This window comes from Muntiacus reevesi, chromosome 3 (assembly GCF_963930625.1).
Source record: "Muntiacus reevesi chromosome 3, mMunRee1.1, whole genome shotgun sequence".
NCBI classification, from domain to species: domain Eukaryota; kingdom Metazoa; phylum Chordata; class Mammalia; order Artiodactyla; family Cervidae; genus Muntiacus; species Muntiacus reevesi.
Genome location: NC_089251.1, coordinates 190,824,293 through 190,844,882, shown reverse-complemented (window position 1 = coordinate 190,844,882; position 20,590 = coordinate 190,824,293). Strand labels below are relative to the sequence as shown.

General features: G+C 38.1%; 1 protein-coding gene across 1 annotated transcript in view; it reads left to right on the top strand.

Annotated features, from left to right (window-relative positions):
- The window catches only part of LAMA2 (laminin subunit alpha 2), a 673,037-nt gene that overhangs the window by 161,328 nt on the left and 491,119 nt on the right, over positions 1 to 20,590 (top strand). Inside the window, exon 3 of the mRNA XM_065931349.1 lies at positions 1,943 to 2,055. Within this exon, the coding sequence (XP_065787421.1) occupies positions 1,943 to 2,055 (113 nt within the window). The remainder of the gene's footprint in view (positions 1 to 1,942; positions 2,056 to 20,590) is intronic.

Here is a 20,590-nt window from a genome sequence, read left to right as displayed (position 1 = left end):
CCACAATTGGTATATATTTTGGAGTCATATCAATTCCACAAATCTCTTTCACATACATTTTTTTAAACTTTTTCTGAAAGTTAAGATTTTGGGAACTTGTACCATGAATAGAGTTTTATTATCCTCACTTCAATAATGACACAGAATTTAAGTGACTTGTCCATGGGCAGTTAAATGCTAAATGATGGATCCAGGTGAACTGTGCAGCTTCTCATTCTCCAGAGCTTCATGGCTCAAACCTTACGTGCTTTTATCACCAATATCTTTAAATACCTGACTGTGTTACTGCATTATGTCCACAGACTGAGTCCATGATTGTTCCTCATAGTGATACGGTTTGCTCATTATTTGAAATATTCCTTCAGTCTGCAAATAAGATGATGTTCTAATAAAAGAATATTCTTAAGCCATTCATTTGAGAGAGTCTTCCAAAGGATTAATGTTATAAAAGTTCTTAGGACTGATGCTCCAAATAATTAATCCACATTTACCAGAGAGTAGCAGGGACGGAGGAGCCTGGTGGGCTGCAGTCCATGGGGTCTCGAAGAGTCGGACACGACTGAGCGACTTCGATCTCACTTTTCCTTTCATGCATTGGAGAAGGAAATGGCAACCCACTCCATTGTTCTTGCCTGGAGAATCCCAGGGATGGGGGAGCCTGGTGGGCTGCCGTCTATGGGGTCGCACAGAGTCGGACACGATTGATGCGACTTAGCAGCAGCAGCAGCAGGGAAGCCAACCTCTTCCCTGTTTACATTTCCGCACGCAAATAGGCTGACTTCCAAGTGGGATGTTGGGAAGTTAAGAACTCTTATTGCAGCCCTGGGAATAGAAATAGGAACATCCTCAACAGCCTTTCACTCTTGCCATCCTCACTCATTCCTGAGCTGGGCTGGATTAGGAGCAGAACTTGTATTACTTGGGAAATAAAAAGCACAGATACAGACAAGAACGAATGACTGTAAACCAAAAAGGAACAAGAATTCTGGCATTCATTCCAGAGGTGGTTGCTGTTGCGAGATGCATGGAACTAAGCAGGAGCAGACAAGGAGTCCATGAGTTTTGAGGATTGTAAGAAGGAAGGAAGTGTAAAAAAGGACTGTCAGGGATGTGGCAACAGTTATCCACACCTCCTCTTTTCTGTTCCAGCCTTGCTTTAATTCTCACAATAGGTCCTGTTCTCATCTATTTGGAGTAAAGGTAAGGGAAGACCCATGCTTTATTGGTAGGATGGAGGTTCATTGCCGTCCTATCCCTGTCCTTATTGTCCAGAACCCCACTGTTAGTGATTATGGGAATGAATGGGTATCATCCTGATTGGGAGATTTGGCGTATCTTTCATTTTATTTTTAAATAATGATTTAAATACAAAGTTGGCAGATTGAGGACTGACTGCAAAAAGCCTCATAGGATGGATTTGACAGCATTTTATATTAAAACCAGATACATATTGAATTGCCCAAGTCTTGGTAATAATGCATGTGTCAGAAGGGCAAATCTTCAAGTACCTTTCAACCACAATTCAGGATTTTATGTTTCTGTTCACAAAGTTGATGGCATTCTAGAGCTAGCTCAAACAGTAGAGTTTTTGCTTCTGTGAGTGACTGACACATCAATTAGATTTCAATATTATTTTTTCACACTTAATTTCTGTAGTTCTCTTTAAAGTTGCCCATTTTAGTTGATAGCCAGAGTGCTGAGCCGCATCTTCTCATGTAGTTTAAGTATTTAACCATTTCGTACTACCTTGCAGAATGCTGTGAAAAAGTCTACATTAAACCAGTTCTTTTAGAGGTACAGATTGCTCTCTGTTTCAATTATTTTAATGTTTGACATTCACATGGTGATGGTTTTAACTTCGTTTTGCTTTTTGCTTGTAAAAACAGCTATAAATTCTGTATGTGATCTTTTCTTCTTTCATATGTTGCCGCTGATGCAACAGAGAGGCACCCGATTACAAATGCTATTGATGGCAAGAACAGTTGGTGGCAGAGTCCCAGTATTAAGAATGGAATTGAATACCACTATGTTACAATTACGCTGGATTTGCAGCAGGTATAGTACCTCTTTTTACTTATTGATTTTATCATTGTCTTCTTTGAAATTGTATTTGCATTTACTATTTGTATACTTACTAGTTCTTGGGTGAAAGGATACTCTTTTATTATCTTCCATTATTTTCTTGACTCAGTGACAAAAGGACTTATTCATTTAGTATATTGTTATTTAAAAATATTTGGCATTTATTTCTAAAGCACAATTAAAATGAATTCACATGAGGAATTTAAAACTGAATTAGGAACTGACTCTTAACTAATGAGGGTTAATGATAAGAATATTGGTCAACAAAATTTCACATAAAATGTAACAGTACCATTTAAATTTTATTTTTGTTGGTCACACCACATGTCTTGTAGAATCTTAGTTCCCCAACCAGGGATGAAACCTGCACCCTCAGCAATGAAAGTGTGGAGTCCTCACCACTGGACCACCAGGGAATTCTCATGTTTTAACTTTTAAAACAGTAGAGTGCTGCCACACTGTTCATGGTGTGTATAGTAAAAGGTTGTTCGATAACCAGGCTCTTGAGTTAATTGCCTCTCATTACTGAGAGTTAAACAAGCTGTGGCAGTTGACTCTTAACTTACAGTTGGGCCAGCAAATGAGGTAACAAGCGTTGTAGCTGTATAAAAGTTGATGTTGGAGTTGGTTAGTGTTTGTGATTCACAGGTCTTCTAGGTACCTTCTATGCTTAATTTCTTTCTCCTTTCTGTTGTTCACCGTATTCAGCTCAGGTTGAAATGTTTAGTCAAGAATAACCATCACCCCAAATTATTTAGGGTTGCAAATAGGATGGAATCTGGAAGCATGTTCCTATATTTTACTGTTATTCCAAATACAAATTGTCTTTGATTGTCTGAAGGCTGAGACTGGAAATACTGAGCCTGGATGACTTCTTTAGCTCGGCCTCTTCCTCCCTCACTCTCTGCGATCGGCTCAGAAAGACTCGGCCAGTCCTCCCTGCACTGTGGGCGCAGAGCGGCAGAGGAGTGTGGGGTTCGTGGAGAAGATGTAGCTAAAGTAGCCAATGACAGACACTGTGTGTGGGAGGGGTTGTGTTCTCACGTGTGGTCACAGCGGAGGAAAGCACCGGCCAGTGGGAGTTAGTTACGCTCTCAGGAGGCCACGTGGGCTCCAGGCATCTCCCTAATGGGTGCTGTTTGTCATTAACAGGAGTACAGACTGTCCCCCTTAGCTTCAGGTGCCCAATTCAGGAATTGCACAGAGCTGGTTGGTGGGCCTCAAGGCAGACTCTCTTTCCACCTATCTGGAACTCATTTTGACCTGAGCAGCAGGGTAGTGGCAGGGACTCAGTACTATAGTAATTGCCCACAGATGTGAATTTATATCTACTCATCACACTAAGTTGCTTCAGTCGTATCAGACTCTGTGACCCCATGGACTGTAGCCCGCTAGGCTTCTCTATCTTTGGGATTCTCCAGGCAAGAATAAGGGAGTAGGTTGCCATGCCCTCCTCGAGGGGATCTTCTTGCATTGCAGGTGGGTTCTTTACCTCTAGCACCATCGGGGAAGCCCTTACTCATTTTCTCCTTATGTGGGCAACTGAATAACAGCTTCGAGTTAAAAGTATTTGTCAGGAAGTCTCAGAGTACAATCAGGGAAGGCAGGCAAACCACTACACTGACGAATTATGCTTTAGTGAAATCTTGTACATGAATTCCCTTAACATCCTAGCCTCAAAACGGACTTCATCCCCCTCTGGATAAACACAGCTTCGTCCTTTGCCAGGCACAGCGGCCGTCCCCTGTCACATGGTCACTAAAAGTTGCAGTCTAACTTTCCAGTCAGGAATGAGTCTGCTGCCTATTGTCTTGGGTCATCTCCTGGGATAGAGAAGCAACAAATAGTGACATTTCATTGCTCAGGTTTACTCTTAACCTATGCTTTTAGATCACACATGGAGAAAGACACTCAACTATTAACATAATTGGCTCAAATCATGTATACTATTCTTTGAGCTCAACCACAGTAATGTTAACAGGCAGAGCTCATTTCATTGTGATTCATTTTGTCTTTCACAGATATTGCATTTTTTTTTTCTTTTTTTACAAATTGGAGGATTGTGACAACTGTGTGGCCAACAAGTCTCTTGGCACCATTTTTCCAACTGTCTCTGCTCACTTCATGTCTCTGTGTCATATTTTGGTAATTCTTACTGTATGTCAAGCTTTTTCATTATTATTATATTTGATATGTAATCTGTGATTAGTGAGCTTTGATGTTGCTATTACAACCTTTTTTTTTAACTATAGCTCATCTGCAGTGAGCTTGTTTAGATGAGGCGTCCTGCACAGGGTGGTTGGGTGATGCTAGGTCTTGTATTCAGGTGGTTTCCCTTGTGTGAGTTCTCACTGTTTGATACTCCACGGCACCCCACTCCAGTACTCTTGCCTGGAGAATCCCATGGACAGAGGAGCCTGGTAGGCTGCAGTCCATGGGGTCGCTAAGAGTCGGACACGACTAAGTGACTTCACGTTCACTTTTCACTTTCATGCTTTGGAGAAGGAAATGGCAACCCACTCCAGTGTTCTTGCCTGGAGAATCCCAGGGACGGGGGAGCCTGGTGGACTGCCGTCTATGGGGTCACACAGAGTCGGACATGACTGAAGTGACTTAGCAGCAGCAACAGCAGTGTTACTTCTCTGGTAGTCTAGGGTCTTGGAGTCAGTGCTCCTACTCCAAAGGCTCAGGGCTTGATCTCCAAAGGATTTTTTCTCACTCTTGCAACATGATTATAAGAGTCAGCTGTGGTTTTCCCCTGCATCATCTTCATTCTGTGACCCAAGTGGAAGAAGCAATACCCTTGCGACCCTGGCTTGTGCCAAGTTAAGACTGCAGCCCAGATGATGAGACTTCTCATTCAGTCTCCTTTCCTCCTTTCCATTTCCCCAAACGTGGCTGCTTGTAAAGATGCTTACGAGGAGGCTGGCACTCTGCCTGAGCCAAACGTGGAGGCCTGGGCTCTGGTACCCTATGGCAGGGGATATGAAGGCGAAGGAAGCCGGCAGCCTTCCTTGCGTGGAACTTGCCCTCGGTAATGTGGCAACAGCAGGGATGCTCGCTACCCCAGAGGCAGAGGGTACGGCAGAGCACACGACACAGTGGCAGGAGGCCTTGTGTTCCAGGTGCCAAAGCCACAGAGCCCCAAAGATGCCAACCCGGTGCTGCAAGTAGCGGGGAGAAACCTCTTCACCCAGACCTCGTGAGAGGAGCTGGGTCAGGTGGGAGGGGGTGGACCAGCAAGCTCTATTATGACTTTTTGGGGTCCATGAACCATGGAGCTATATAAGAAGATGAACTTAGTAACTTGCGTGTGTTCTGACTGCTCACTAATCGGTCATTTTCTCATCTCTCTTCCTCTCTTTGGGCCTTTCTATTGCCTGAGACATGCAACACTGAAATTCCTAACCCTGCAGTTAATAACCTTGCAATAGCTTCTGAGTGTTCAAATGAAAGGAAGAGTTGCATAACTCTCACTTTATAATCAAAAACTAGAATTAAATAAGCTTAGTGAGAAAGGCATGTCAAAAGCCAAGATAGGCGGAAGACTAGTCCTCTTGCAACAGGTAGTCAAGTTTTGAATGCAATGGAAAAGTTCTTAAAGGAAACTAAACATCCACTGCACCGAACACACAGATGAATAGGAACCAAGGTAGCATTATTGCTGACCTGAGGACATTTTATTGATCTTGAGAGGAGATCAGACTAGCTAGAGCCTTCCCTTCAGCCAGAGCCTAATCCAGAGCTAGGCCCTAACTCTGTTCAATTGTGCAGAGGCTGAGAGAGGTGAGGAAGCTGCAGAAGAAAACTGTGAAGCCAGTAGAGAATGATTTATGAGGTTTAAAGAAAGAAGCCATCTCCATAACATATAAGCGTCAGGTAAAGCAGCAAATGCTGATGTAGATGAGATGCAAGCTGCAGCAAGTTATCCAGAGGATAATCATGAAAATGGGGACAACAGATTTTCAATAGTCTCCTATTGGAAGAAGATACCATCTAGGGCTTTTATAGCTAGAGACAAGAAGTCAATACATGGATTTAAAATCTTTAAAGGACAGGCTGACTTTCTCTTAGCCTGGAAGGGCTAATGTAGCCAGTGACTTGGAGGTAAGGCCAATGAAAAGGAAAGGCCATTTACCATTCCCGAAATCCCAGGGCCCGAGTGAATCTTGCATAATCTATTAATACTATGCCTGTGCTCTATAAATGGAACAACAAAGCCTAGATGATTGCAAGCTGTTTTCAAGGTGGTTTACTGAATATTTTAAGCCTACTGTTGAGAACTATTGCTCAAAAAAAAAAAATTCTTTCATAATATTACTGCTCATTGGCAACACATCTAGTCACTCAAGAGCACTGATAGAGATGTACAATAAGATTTATGTGGTTTTCATGGTCGTTAACACAAGATCCATTATGCAGTCCATGGATCAAGGAATAATTTCAACTTCTATGTATTATTATTTAAGAAATATATTTTGTAAGACTACAGCTGTCATAGATAGTGATTCTTCTGATGGATCAGGGCAAAATAAATTGAAAATTTTTGGAAAGGATTCAACATGCTAGATGGCATTAAGAAATTAGTGATGCCTAGGAAGAGCTCAAAATATCAACATTGATAGGAGTTTGAAAGAAGTTGGCTTTAACCCTGATGGATGACTTGGAGCAGTTCAAGACTTTAGTAGAGAAAGTAGCTACAGATGAGGTGGAAATAGCAAGAGAACTGGAATTAGAACTGGATCTTGAGATATGACTGAATTCCTGCAACCTCATGATTAACCGATGGGGAGTTGCTTCTTATGGATGACCAAGGAAACTGACTCCCTGACATGGAATCTACTCCTGGTGACAATGTTGTAAGGAGTGTTGACATGACAAAAAAAGGAATTAGAATATTACATATCTTAGTTGACAAAGTAGCAGCAATGTTTGAAAGAATTGACTCCAATTTTGAAAGCCTATGGGTGAAATGTTATCAAATAGCATTGCATGCTACAGAGAAATTGTTCATGAAAGGAAGAGTAAATCAATGCAACAGTATTGTCTTATTTTAAGAAATTGCCACAACCACCCAACCTTTAGCAACCTCTACCTTGATATTCAACAGCCATTAACTTCCAATCGAGACTCAATACCAACAAAAAGATGGTGACTCGCTGAAGGATCAGACATATTTAGCATTTTTAGCAATAAAGTATTTTAAAATTGAGATATGGTGTGGTATTTTGGTTTTTTTTTTTTAGACACAGTATCATTGCTCACTTAATAGGCTTCAGTATAGTGTAAACTTTTATATGCACTGGGAAACCAAAAAAATTCATGTGACTCACTTTATTGAGATATTCACATTATTGCAATGGTCTGGAATTGAACCTGCAGCATCTCCAAAGAATGTCTGTATTTGTTATTAAAAATAGCCACATTTTTTCCTTCTAATTCATCACTGAATGATGCAGTCACAAGTTTTTACTAAATCATTTTTATTCAACATACCGATCATTATTAATTCCACAGGTCAAAGTGTGCATCTGAGAACCCATTTTTCAAAAAAGTTATTTATATTTTCCTATTTTCTTTGCATCTCCCCTCATACATTCCCACATGGTATCTCAAGAGGTATTGTGGACTTGTTTTCCTGTTCTCTCATTTACCTCTTTCATTTAATGGCCTTAAAATGAGTGAATACTCAGACATCTTTTTTGGTTCAGTCTTCATAACAAGTGGCAGAAATATGTTTACAACATCGATTTGCCTGTCTCTAAAGTCTGAAATACATCTAGTGGAAGTGGTATAGAGATGTGTCCTCATACATAACCCAAGGTGGCACCCACCCATGTCCTTATTCAGCCCTTCTTACCACCTGTAAATCAACTCATCCTGTGTTCAAGAGAAGGGGAAAGCAATCTACAAAATAAAATAAATCCTTATTTCTGCTTGTCTCAAGATTTTAATTTAGTCAATGATTTAATGACATAAAAAGTTAAACAGGTTTTGTTACCAGGTTTTATATGGGAATTCCACAGACAGGAAAGGACTTTAGACCTCTTGTTTGGCTTCAGGCTTTGGAGTAACAGACTGTGAATAGGTTCTCAGAACCTATTCAATTAAGGAGCAAAGCTGCAGGAAGGCATATTATAATGCACTGGCAACATAGAAGATGTGGACATCTTTGTTACTTCATTTATTTCTCACAATTAGCCTGTAAGGTAGCTAGCATTATTATCTCTTTTAATAACTGAAGGACACCGACACTTTAAAAAGTTAAGTGATGGCCTTTTATAAAGTCCGTACAGGCAGGACTGGAATGTCGTCCTGAGTTTGTCTGAATTCAGACTCCAAACTAGGCCAGTGTTTACTAAGCTGGTCTCTGAAGACATAATTTAGGGAAAATTTTTGGTATATAGTTTCAAGGGGTCCATACATTGTTTGGGTTCAAGAAATACCAGATTATCCTCTCACTTATATGGAAGAGTATAGCCAACATCTCTTTTGTCATAAAACAGGTCTCATTTTCTACTACACTTCAGCATGTCTCCAAAACAGCATAACTTCAGTCTTTTTCACCTACAGCGTGAAGGATTAAGGGGTTATTCATCATTATATGGCTATTATTCAGCTGGGAGACAAGGGCATCAGTTTTATAATGAATAGGTAAATATCACTAAATGTTTATTTGCCATTGATTCAGCAAGAGGTTTGACCAGTTATTAGTTCTCCTTTTTATTTTGAAATGCATGAATTTCAACAAGTGCCCTTTTTCTTTTCTTTTTTTTTTTTTTTTTGGTCATTGATATATAGTTGGCTTCTATGTGAAATACTTTTGATAAATTACTATTTTTAATAGCAGTCACCATTACGTCTCCTTGATTGCATCATTACAGATTACACTGGAGAATTTCCCTGGTATTTTAACATTCAAGGTAAGTACTAGAAAAATATAATACTTACTGAGAAGAAAGTAGGTACTTATTTTACAAATTGTTTTACGTTTTTATTACTATGGAATTATTAATTTTTCCCAATTCTACTATTTACTCACATCATATATTGAGCAAATAATTTAATCATGCTGGTACCCTGAGTTCTAGATTAACAAAATAAATATTATAACATCATGGCAAGAAATTGAAATAAGGATAATAGCAACGTAATGACTAAATTCCATCTGATAATTACAGTTATTGTAAACAACCTAGTATCAGCATAAATCTGAAAAAAAAACAAATCCCCAGTGTAATGGCAAAGAAAAATATGCATCAATTTAAATGATAATAATAAGGAAGTGAAGATTAATAAGATGTCTATCCAACCAGATTTTCACTATAATATGTGTTATAATATCTGATCTCATTTTGTAACTTTTAAAAATCTGACCAATTTCTTAGACCTGCCTTTTGGTTTGTTTAGGAAGAGAGTTGATTGGCAAGTAGGTTAAAACAGAGAGGGGTAGCTTTTAAAAAGACCTTTAAAAAACATATTCATATTCATTCCTGTATAATCCAGGTACACTGAAGAATTAGTTACGTGGGAATCTCCATTATTTCAATAAGTAATTCCCTTCTCTTCCTGGTTTATCCCCCAAAACTAAAAATATGTTTGTTAAGAAAGATTGTCTTCCAACTGCAGAGGTCAACTCTGTATCTTATTAACCTGAATATTTTATTCATTGACCTTGCAGAACCATATCTAGTGAGACTGGTTAACAGTGTAAAAAGACAGCTATGTTTTAGAGGAGATTGAATTAGTATTTCTATATAAATATAACTGTAATTTGGAAATCTGTGTGAATAGTCTGCTGTTGTTGTTTAATCGCTCAGTCATGTCTGACTCTTTTGCAGCCCCATGGACTGTGGCCTACAAGTCTTCACTGTCCACGGGATTGCTCAGACAGTAATACTGGAGTGGGTTGCCATTTCCTTCTCCAGGGGATCTTCCTGATCAGGGATTGAACCCATGTCTCCTTCATTGGCATTCAGATTCTTTACCACAGAACCATCAGGGACTCTTGTGAATTACATGGAATCATTTTTTCTTAAACTGTTAATGTAATTATTCCCTTATGTAATAATAAAGCATGAAAAGCATAGGATAGGTACAATTAACAGGTAGAAAGGGGTTGTAAATGATATTCTTGCATTTAATATCCCATTATATAAATAAAAGGGCTTCTTAGATGGCTCAGTGGTAAAGAATCTTCCTACCAATGCAGGAGATGGAGGAGAAGCATGTTCAATCCCTGGGCCGAGAAGATCTCCTGAAGTAGGAAATGGCAACCCACTCCAGTATTCTTGCCTGGAAAATTCCATGGACAGAGGAACCTGTCAGGCTACAGTCCATGGGATCTCAAAGAGGAAGACGCAAGTGAGCACACACACATCTATAAATGAGGAAGACACACATGTGATATATTAAAAAGTCAAGCAAGATTTACGTAGTCCTGTTTGAATACGATTCTCTTCAACAAAGTCTATTTGATCTGTCTCTTGGAGACCTGCTAGATTGCACATTCTTGAAGACAGAGTTCACAGACTGTTTCTATCCCTCATGGCACTCAGCATCTGTCAGGAACTCAGCAGATGTGAAGAAAGTATGGTTCATGATTGCTCTTCAAATCACTGAATTTTTTCTTGGTATTATTTGTGTCACTGCTAAATGGATGAATATAGAACTATAGTGGAGATTATAATCTACACATTCAAAATGTCCTATATGACATGTCTTTTTTAGTATAGCAGAATATCATTAAATTCACAGTTCCTTTAGCTTTTTTTTTTTTTTTTTTTTTAAAGATCATTGCTTCAGTGTCACAAGCAGGATATGTGGTTAATTAGAAAGCATATTCTCTCTCTCAATGAATTTGTGCTGACTTGTTAATCACTGCTTTCCTGTGTAGCTCAGTTGGTAAAGCATCTGCCTGCAATGCGGGAGACCTGGGTTCAATTCCTTGGTTGGGAAGTTCCCCTGGAGAGGAAATGGCAACCCACTCCAGTATTCTTGCCTGGAGAATCCCATGGACAGAGGAGCCTAGCAGGCTACAGTAGGTCATGGGATCGCAGGAGTCGGACACGACTTAGTGCTATATTTCTTTTCTTTCTTTTTAATCACTAACAAAGGTGACTACCAGCTTTAGTGTCTATATTGTGCAGAACATTAGTTCTGGTTGTTTCCCCTTCACTTTACTTTCAACACCGCACTCACATTGATCTTAGCACAAAATCAGATCAGATCTTAAAAATCAGATCAGATCACTCCTTCCACGAAAGCTTTAATGGCACTTGATGGAAAAAGTACAATTACCCACCAGCATTTACAGGCGCTTTACCTCACCTGCTTTCATCTCTGGTCTCAATCTCCCCTCTTCAGTTACTCCACTGGCTACTTTATTGGTCTTGAAATCCTTTGCACTTGCTGTTTCTTCTATCTGGAATCATTTTCCTCTGTTTTCATATAGTCTGTTTCCCTATTTCTTTTGGATTTTTACTCAAATATCCTGTTCTTTGTGGGAATTTCCTTGATAATCCCATTTAAACTTGCAAACCCCTCCCTACTTCCTAGCCCATTTCCCTGCTTTATTTTTCTGCATAAAATTCATGGCTGTCTTGTTCATTTGCTCAGTCATGTCCAGCTCTTTGTGACCTCATGGACTACAGCATGCCAGGCTTCCCTGTCCTTCACTATCTCCCAGAGTTTGCTCAAACCCATGTCCATTGAGTCTGTGATGCCATCCAACCATCTCATCCTCTGTTGCCCCCTTCTCCTCTTGCCCTCAGTCTTTCCCAGCATCAGGGTCTTTTCCAATTGGTCAGTTCTTCACATCAAGTGGTCAAAGTATTGGAGCCTCAGCTTCCGATGAACATCCAGCATTGATTTCCTTTAGGATTGACTGGTTTGATCTCCTTGCTGTCCAAGGAACTCTCAAGAGTCTTCTCCAACACCACAGTTCATAAGCATCAATTCCTTGGCAGTCAGCCTTCTTTGTGGTCCTACACTTACATCTGTACATGACTACTAGGAAAACCATAGCTTTGACTATATGGACCTTTGTTGGCGAAGTGCTGGCTCAGCTTTTTAACACAATTGTTTTGTTATAGCTTTTGTTCCAAGGAGCAAGCGTCTTTTAGTTTTGTGGCTGCAGTCACCACCCACAGTGATTTTGGAGCCCAGGAAAAGAAAATATGCCACTGTTTCTACTTTTTCCCCATCTATTTGCCATGGAATGATGGCTGTCTAACTTACTAACGTGGCTGCCTAACTTACTGCATATATTTTTTTATAGCTCTTCCTCAACTTATGATGGGATCACATTCTAATAAACCAATAACAAATTGAAAATATTATAGGCTGAAAATACATTTAACACACCTAACTTACCAAACATCATAGCTCAGCTGAGGCTACCTTAAACATGCTCAGAACACACACTGGAAAAATCACCTAGCACAGGCATTCCTTATAACAAAGTGTTAAATATTTCTCCAGTAATTTATTGAATACTATACTGAAAATGAAAAATAGAATGGTTGTATATGTACAGAGTGTGGTTATAAGTGTATCAGCTTCTTACTCTCCTGATCCCGTGACTTACATGGGACTTGTACTCACGGCCCTGTTCAGCATCATAAGAGAGCATCATTCCACTTATCTCAAGGCTGGAAAAGTTCCAAATTCAAAGTCTGAAGTGAAGCATAAAGTCCAGGACCATCTGTATTTATGTTGAATGTTGTTTATCTCACCTTTTAAAATTTTCATGAGAGTGGAGATACTTTTTTGTTTTTGAATTGCCACATTCTAAACACTTGGAATAGTACGCAACATATAAGAGATAGTCTATAGATTTATATTATATTTTTATAGATTTATATTAAGTGAATAAATGATTGAATGAATAAACAGTTAAAACATCAATTCATAGTATAAGAATTTTATTAAAGTTGAAACTTAAAGGAAGAAATATTCTTTCCATGTTTCTTATGATAAAACATGCTATGTATTTTTAAATATATGCTTTTTCCTTTAAGTCTCAGGTTAAACAGCATGAAGTAAGTTTTCTTACTAATCCTTTTACTAAACATATTCTAAATTTTAGTCATATTTGTCATAATCTATGTGGCTTTACCACATTTATAACTTTATGGGGGAAAGCAGATTTTAATAAATTTTAAGTCTTCCTTTGTAACAGAGAAGTCTAGAACTGTAACTTTTTAACTGACATTTTAAATTTTTCTAGTGGAAAAATGTATATAAGGGGGAAAATGCCATCAGAGTGTTGTTTAAACAAGATCCTAAACAAAGGATATTTTGTGTTTTGATGTAAATAGCTAATAAACTAAATTCTTGCAACGTCATGAAAATGTAAATTTTTTGGAGATGCAGGTCCTCCTTCAAATAGTGTCAAGATGATTGCCCTGGGAAGTGATTCTTGAAACCAGGGAGTAACTTAGAGAATTGTTTATTTAAAAATAGAGATAATAATACATGATGAAAAGATCTGTTAAATATCTGTGGGACAATATCTGTTAAAAATTTTAAATCACACTGATTCTGTTATGGAAAGTCTGAACAGGACTGCCTAAAATGGACTGAATGTGGGCAATATTTCACAACTGTCTGATGACTTCCACACATGAAATACAACTATTTCCTCATGTTGGTGGAATATTGTGTATTCTCCCACTATATTCTTGGAGTCTAGTTTTCATTTACTATAATAATTGTATGTAGTTATACATTATATGCTGTGCTTAGTCATTCAGTCATGTCCGATTCTTTGCGATCCCATGGACTGTAGCCCACCAGGCTCCTCTGTCCATGGGATTCTCCAGGCAAGAATACTGGAGTGGGTTGCCATGCCCTTCTCCAGGGAATCTTCCCAACCCAGGACTGAACCCAGGTCTCTGCATTGCAGGTGGATTCCTTGCTATCTGGACCACTAGGGAAGCCCAGTTATACACCATATGCACATATAAATTAGAGATTTTTCCCTAGAAGTTGACTATATATTTAAGTTACGTGATAACATGTGTGTTTTAATTTGTAGATAATACCTGTTTTCAGTATGATCCTGAGTCTTAAAAATACAAAAACAGCAAGAAGGATGAGTATGAGGCTAAGAAAAAGGAGTAGATATATTTCCATTTCCTGATCTATCATTTGTCAGTTCATCTATATTTGGTAAATTGTCCTACTTTTATACTCCTCAATTTGGTCATATGGAAAACAGAATTAATAGCACCACGTCTTTCCGAAGAAGACTGTTATAAGAATGAAATGACGTAATATAGGCAAGTAGCCAGTACGCTGCCACACAGTAGTTGATAGTTAAGTAATACTTCCTGGCCTTCTACACTGGTAATAATGCTGAGCAGAGAACAAATGGACTTCCCTGGTAACTCAGCTGGTAAAGAATCCACCTATAATGCAGGAGACCCCGGTTCAATTCCTGGGTCTGGAAGATCCTGTGGGAAAGGGATAGGCTACCCCCTTCAGTAAACATGGGCTTCCGTGGTGGCTCAGATGGTAAAGAGTCCTCCCGCAATGGAGGAGACCTGGGTTCGATCCCTGGGTTGGGAAGATCCCCTGGAGGGGGGAATGGCAACACACTCCAGTGTTCTAGTCTGGAGAATCCCCATGGACAGAGGAGCCTGGCGGATTACAGTCCATGGGGTCACAAAGAGCTGGACAGGACTAAGTGACTGAGAACAGCACAGAGAACAAATGGGCTAGGATTGTAATGAGCGTGACTTAAAAAAGCAAAAGAAAAACTGGTTTAGCAGTTCAAAAACAGCTTAATTGTTGGGATATTTGAAGGCTACCTCTAAATTTCATTTGGCATGCAACTTGAAGAAATTATTGATTCTATATACTTAGTATTATATGAAAATTAATATTTATATAGAGGAAGCCCCAAAAGGGGTCACTTGAGTGTTGAAACTTTTACAATAACTTCTGTACTATTTTGTTGTTATTATATTCTCCTGAAGACTTGAATTTTTAATCGTTGAGAAGTAACCTTATTCATTACCAGTGTGTCCTGCCCTTAAAAGCTGTCTGTCTGGTGTTATTTCACTTGGACCTCCCAGGCTGGCAGCAGCGGTGAAGAATCTGCCTGCCAATGCAGGACACGCAGAAGATGCGAGTTCCAGTCCTGGGTTGTTAAGATCCCCTGGAGGAGGAAATGGCAACCCAGTCCAGTATTCTTACCTGGAAAGTTCCATGGACGGAGGAGCCTGGCGGGCTACCGTCCATGAGATCAGAAAGAGAAGGACACAACTGAGCGCAGTCTCCATTATAATTTCCCACAATACGTGATTTATTTGGAAGCAACATACTCCATTCCCAAACTATTAAGTGTTTTTCTCATCTCTTTTTGTGATTTTTTTCTCACTCAACTCCACTGTGGTCATTATATTTTAAATTCTTTGAAATTCAATTTTTAGAGACATTTTCATTTATAATTTGGTCCATGAAATTTGTGCACTTAGAAAGAATATGGATTCTGTAATCACTGGTTGCAGTTTTATAAATATATCCGTAAATTTTTGTTTATATATATTAAAACTATTTTAGGGTCATAAAAATTTAGGATTTGAGTTGTAGCAACCCTTTTCAATACTATTGCTAGTTATAATTCTACCTTTAAGATTTACATTTTGAAAAATGTGTTTTTAACTGGAGGATAATTGCTTTACAGCATTCTGCGGGCTTTTGCATGCAGCATCCTGAGTGAGCCATAAGTAGCATGCGTCCCTCCCTCTTAAGCCGCCCTTTACCCCACCCTTGCCACCCCTCTAGCTGGTCACAGTGCGCTGGGCTGGCCTCCCTGTGTTATATAGCAACCTCCCTGAATAAATAAGCAATTCAACTACAGACTACTCACAACATGTACTCCTTCAGTATAAAGACCACAGAATAAACCAAAAAAACTATTATGTAAACACTAACCAAAAGGAAGCTAGTGAAGCTACAGAAGTAAGTCTTCCATATGAGAGCATAGGATTGAAACACACACATTACCGTATGTAAGGTTTACTTCTGTAGCTTCCTTTGCCAGTGTTTACACAACATAGATTTTTTTTGCTTACTCTGGGGTCTTTATATTTAAGAAGTGTCTGCTGTGAGCAGTATGTAGTTGAATTGTTTATTTAACCAGTCTACTGGCCACTGCCTTTAAATTGGATATTTAATTATTTGCATTTAATATCAATCACTATTAATATTTGGGTTCAAAATGCCATATTCCCATTTGTTTTCTATTTGTCTTATTTTTGTTATATTTTTCTATGTGACTTTAGTTTTTTTGGATATTAAAGATTTTTTCCCATTTACTCTGTTTCTCCTGTCATTAATATGTGTCCTATGCAATCTTTTGTGACTTGCATTAATTACCATAAATAGTACAGCATGCATTTTTGATTTCAGAATTTGCTATAAATTGATACTTTTACCACTTTCCAGACAAGGCAAGAGACCTTATGACATTTTAACTCTATACTCTCCATTCAGCCCCCATTCTCCCTCACTCCAGTTATATTTTGACCTACAGTTCTGGTGTGTTTAATCCTATCTATATATTAAGCTCCAGAAATAGTCATTATTACTATCATAAACAGGCCATCGGAGAAGGCAATGGCACCCCACTCCAGTACTCTTGCCTGGAAAATCCCAGGGATGGAGGAGCCTGGTAGGCTGGGGTTGATGGGGTCGCTAAGAGTTGGACTGAGTGACTTCACTTTCACTTTTCACTTTCATGCATTGGAAAAGGAAATGGCAACCCACTCCAGTGTTCTTGCCTGGAGAATCCCAGGGATGGGGGAGCCTGGTGGGCTGCCGTCTATGGGGTCGCACAGGGTCAGACACAACTGAAGTGACTTAGCAGCAGCAGCAAACAGGCCATATTCATTTAATTTTAAACACATGTTTAACTTTTTCTGTTGCTCTTTGTTAATTCTTTTGTTAGTATACTTTGGTATAAGGTCATTTTCCTCTTTTTATTTTTTAATGATTTGCTGGTGACAGATTCTCTCAATTTTTTCCCAAAAATGTTTATTTTCCCTTTAATTTTGATTTATATATTTCATTAGTAATAAAATTATAATTTATAAGTTTTTCCCAACACTTTTACAGTTTTATATCATCATTGCCTGACTTTGATAATTTATGTGGTGAAGTTAGTAAGTGTCTCATTGCTTCTTTGAAAGGAAGGTGTCTTTTTCTGACTTTGAAGGTTTTATTTCTTTGTCTTCGATTTTCCAAGTTTTACTACAGTGTGTTTAGGAGTGATTTCATTTGTATAAATAAACTGGTTGGGATTCAAAACCTTCTAGATTCCATGGTTGATGTATTTCTCTGGTTTGGAAATCTCCCAGCCAGTATTTCCTCAAGTGGTGTTCCTGTCCAGTTTTTCTTTTCTATTTCTGGGACTTCAGATACACATATGTTAAATTTTTCCTAAAAATTTAGGAATGTTCATTTTATATTTTACACTTGTCTCAATTTTCTTCTTTTCTCTCTCTCAGGCTTTCTTTATACATTTTCTGGTGCCTTATTTTTTCAGTATATTAATGCTTTCTTTTGTTTGATCTACTCTTGTATTAAATGCATTTACTGAATTCTTAATTTCAATAAATCTATTTTCCAGTTCTAGAGTTTCCATTTGACACTTTAAAAATAGATTCCAGACTACTTTTTTATTTAGTCATCTGGAACACATTTATTATAGTTATTTTTAATTACATGTCTGATAACTAACACTTGAAACATCTGTGAGTGTGTTTCTATTTTCTTTTTCTCTCTTCTTGGTTTACTGATTCATGGAAAACTTGGTAGTTTTTTTTTTTTTTAGTTAAGTAATATATATTGTGTCTGAAAATTTCTAAAAATTCTCATAAATGACTTTATTTTCATTCTGGCAAGAGTTAGAGTAGGATCAGATTGCCTTGATTGAATCAGCTATTTAGATTTTTGTGGCCTGATCAGGAATTCTGATGGCTGTTTCTGATTTTCCCTTATTTTTAGGGGTAGAACTTCAGGGTTCATAATTGGAAGATTTTTGGCAGAGTCTGAGCTTTAACTTTTGTTTTCTAAGCTCTGTGAAACTTACCAAAGATCTGCTTAGGTCTTCACTGCTTGTGAGTTAATTTTTGCATGGTGTTTATCTTCTGGCTCCTTTACCACTCAACTTGTCAAATCTCTTGAAGACAAAAGCTACGGAGAATGTGAGGTTTATGTCTCTATGGCTCATGGCTCTTCACATTCTAGCTGACTTCATAACCTTGACCTTCGGTGTTGATCTTTTCATACTGGGGGGAGCTCAGGATGTAACTTTGCGGAGCTTTGTGGATGTGGAGGAACATGCCCCACTCATCTTGGTCTGTGTCTCTTTAATCAAATCTGGCTGCTCTGTTTGCTCTGTGATGCCTTAAACCAGCTGTTTTTAGTGCTTTATTCAGCGTTTAACAATTTTTCTATTAGAAAGAAAATATGTATTTGTTTTATTTATAGTTAAAAACCAGAGGATATTATCTGATAATAATTTTTCAGGGTTTTTGGGTGAATTTAAGGGGCAGCTTCAATTATTGCTTCAATATTTAAATACACTAATTATTGGAACATTGTGATGGATTATGAAAAAGGCAAGAAAACATATTTAAAACAGGGAGCATCCTGAAATCTTAGAGGCATAAAATTATCATCTGAAGCAATCCTAATCAAAGTAGAGTTGTGATCCTAGGTAGGAAGCACCATGCCCTAAATAATACATAAAGAAAATAATTTAATAGTAATACACTTGAAAAATATTTATTGAGTACTACATGACGGGCACTTTCTAAGCCTGAAAGTCTGATTATGAAGGAGACAGAGGTTCTTGTTTTCCAAGATATTAAATTCCAATTGTAGGGGTTGTTAGGAAGAGGGAAGGGATGTGGAAAATTAAGTAAATAGTTTACAGTAGTGAAAATGGCATGGAAAAAAACAAAAGAGGACAATGTGATAGTAATACAAGTGGCTGATTTATCTGTATGGTTTATCTATGTATTATTTTACAAAGTGATATTTGAGGTAAGAATTACCTAACAGAAAGTGTCAATCATGAAAAATACCAAGTAAAGTTTATACCATACAGGAATAAACTTGATAGGCTGAGGAATGAAAAGAAAATCAGTGTGGCTAGAGCATGGTGATGAATAGCAGAAGTTATATGAAATGATATCTGGGAAGTGTCCAGGTCTACTTACAGTAGGAAAGAGTTGTCCATCACTATAAGGAGGTAGATTTGATTCTAAGTGTAATGAGAGAACCACAGTGGGATTTAAGAAAGAGGTGCTATGATTTCATTGATTTTGTTAGAGATATTATTATGCCTGCTAAATGGAATATGTTTATAGTGAAATAGCAGTGAAAACTCAGTGACAGGAAACCATTGAAATGTTCTAGCCAAGAGGTGATGGTGAATTGGACTGTAGTGGTAGGATCACAAATGGACGGAAGTGGTAGGTTGGGATTTACTGTGGAGGATGATGTGACTAGATCTAATGTTGCAGTGGAGAAAGGAGTGGGGCAAAGATGTAGACTCCTAGGACATTAGCCTGAAGAAATATAACTTACTGAGATAGTCATAGACTCAAAGAGTAACAGGATAGGGATAGTAGGTAGTAAATAAGGGCTCTGTTTTAATGTGTTATGTTTGAAAAGCATATTAACCATCCAAGTAGAAACATTAAAGGCATGATTGAAATTATTAACACTGTATTTAACACTAAGGCCCTATTTAAGATCACCTAGAAAGAAAGTACAGAGTTAAAAGGAGGAACTGGAAATGAATCCGAGGCACTTCAAATTCAGTGGTGAGTGGAGTAGGGAGGACAGAAAGGTGAAGTCAGAGAAGCCAAGATAAAGTCTATCAAGAATAAGGCAATGGTCAGCTATAGCAATGTAGCTGCTAAGAGGGATGAGTTCAACCACTCAGGCATTGGAAATATCGGAATATAGGGGGAAAAAAGCCCCATATTAAATTTCAGTGAGTGACAGCATTTTTTATTAGATTTAATAAAAGTTGAATGGCTCCAAACACCAAGATTTAATTTGAAAACTTTTACCACAGCACCTATCAATGTTCAGTTTATTTAAACATACATGTGTTGATTATGTAATTTTCAAATTAAGGTGATAGCTAATAAGACAGTACAGAAAAAATAGATTACAGCATCCTTTACTTATTAGTCAGCTTGTATCTAAATATTAAAAGTAATATGTGTCCTGTCAGAATACTTCAGTTTTCTTTGTTTTTACAAATATTTTAATGTGATATTTCAGCCAAGTTTGCTATTGGAAGGTCATGGTAGACTAGTCTCAAATTTGCTGAAACAATGAACTCAACTGAAAGAAAAATCAGAACCGTAATGTAGTATAACCAAGGAAATCAGTCCCAAACCCTAATGAGCAGTTGCCTCTCTGCATTGGGTCGTTATGATTATTTTAATTTAACAAGCCAGGTGGGGAAGTGCAG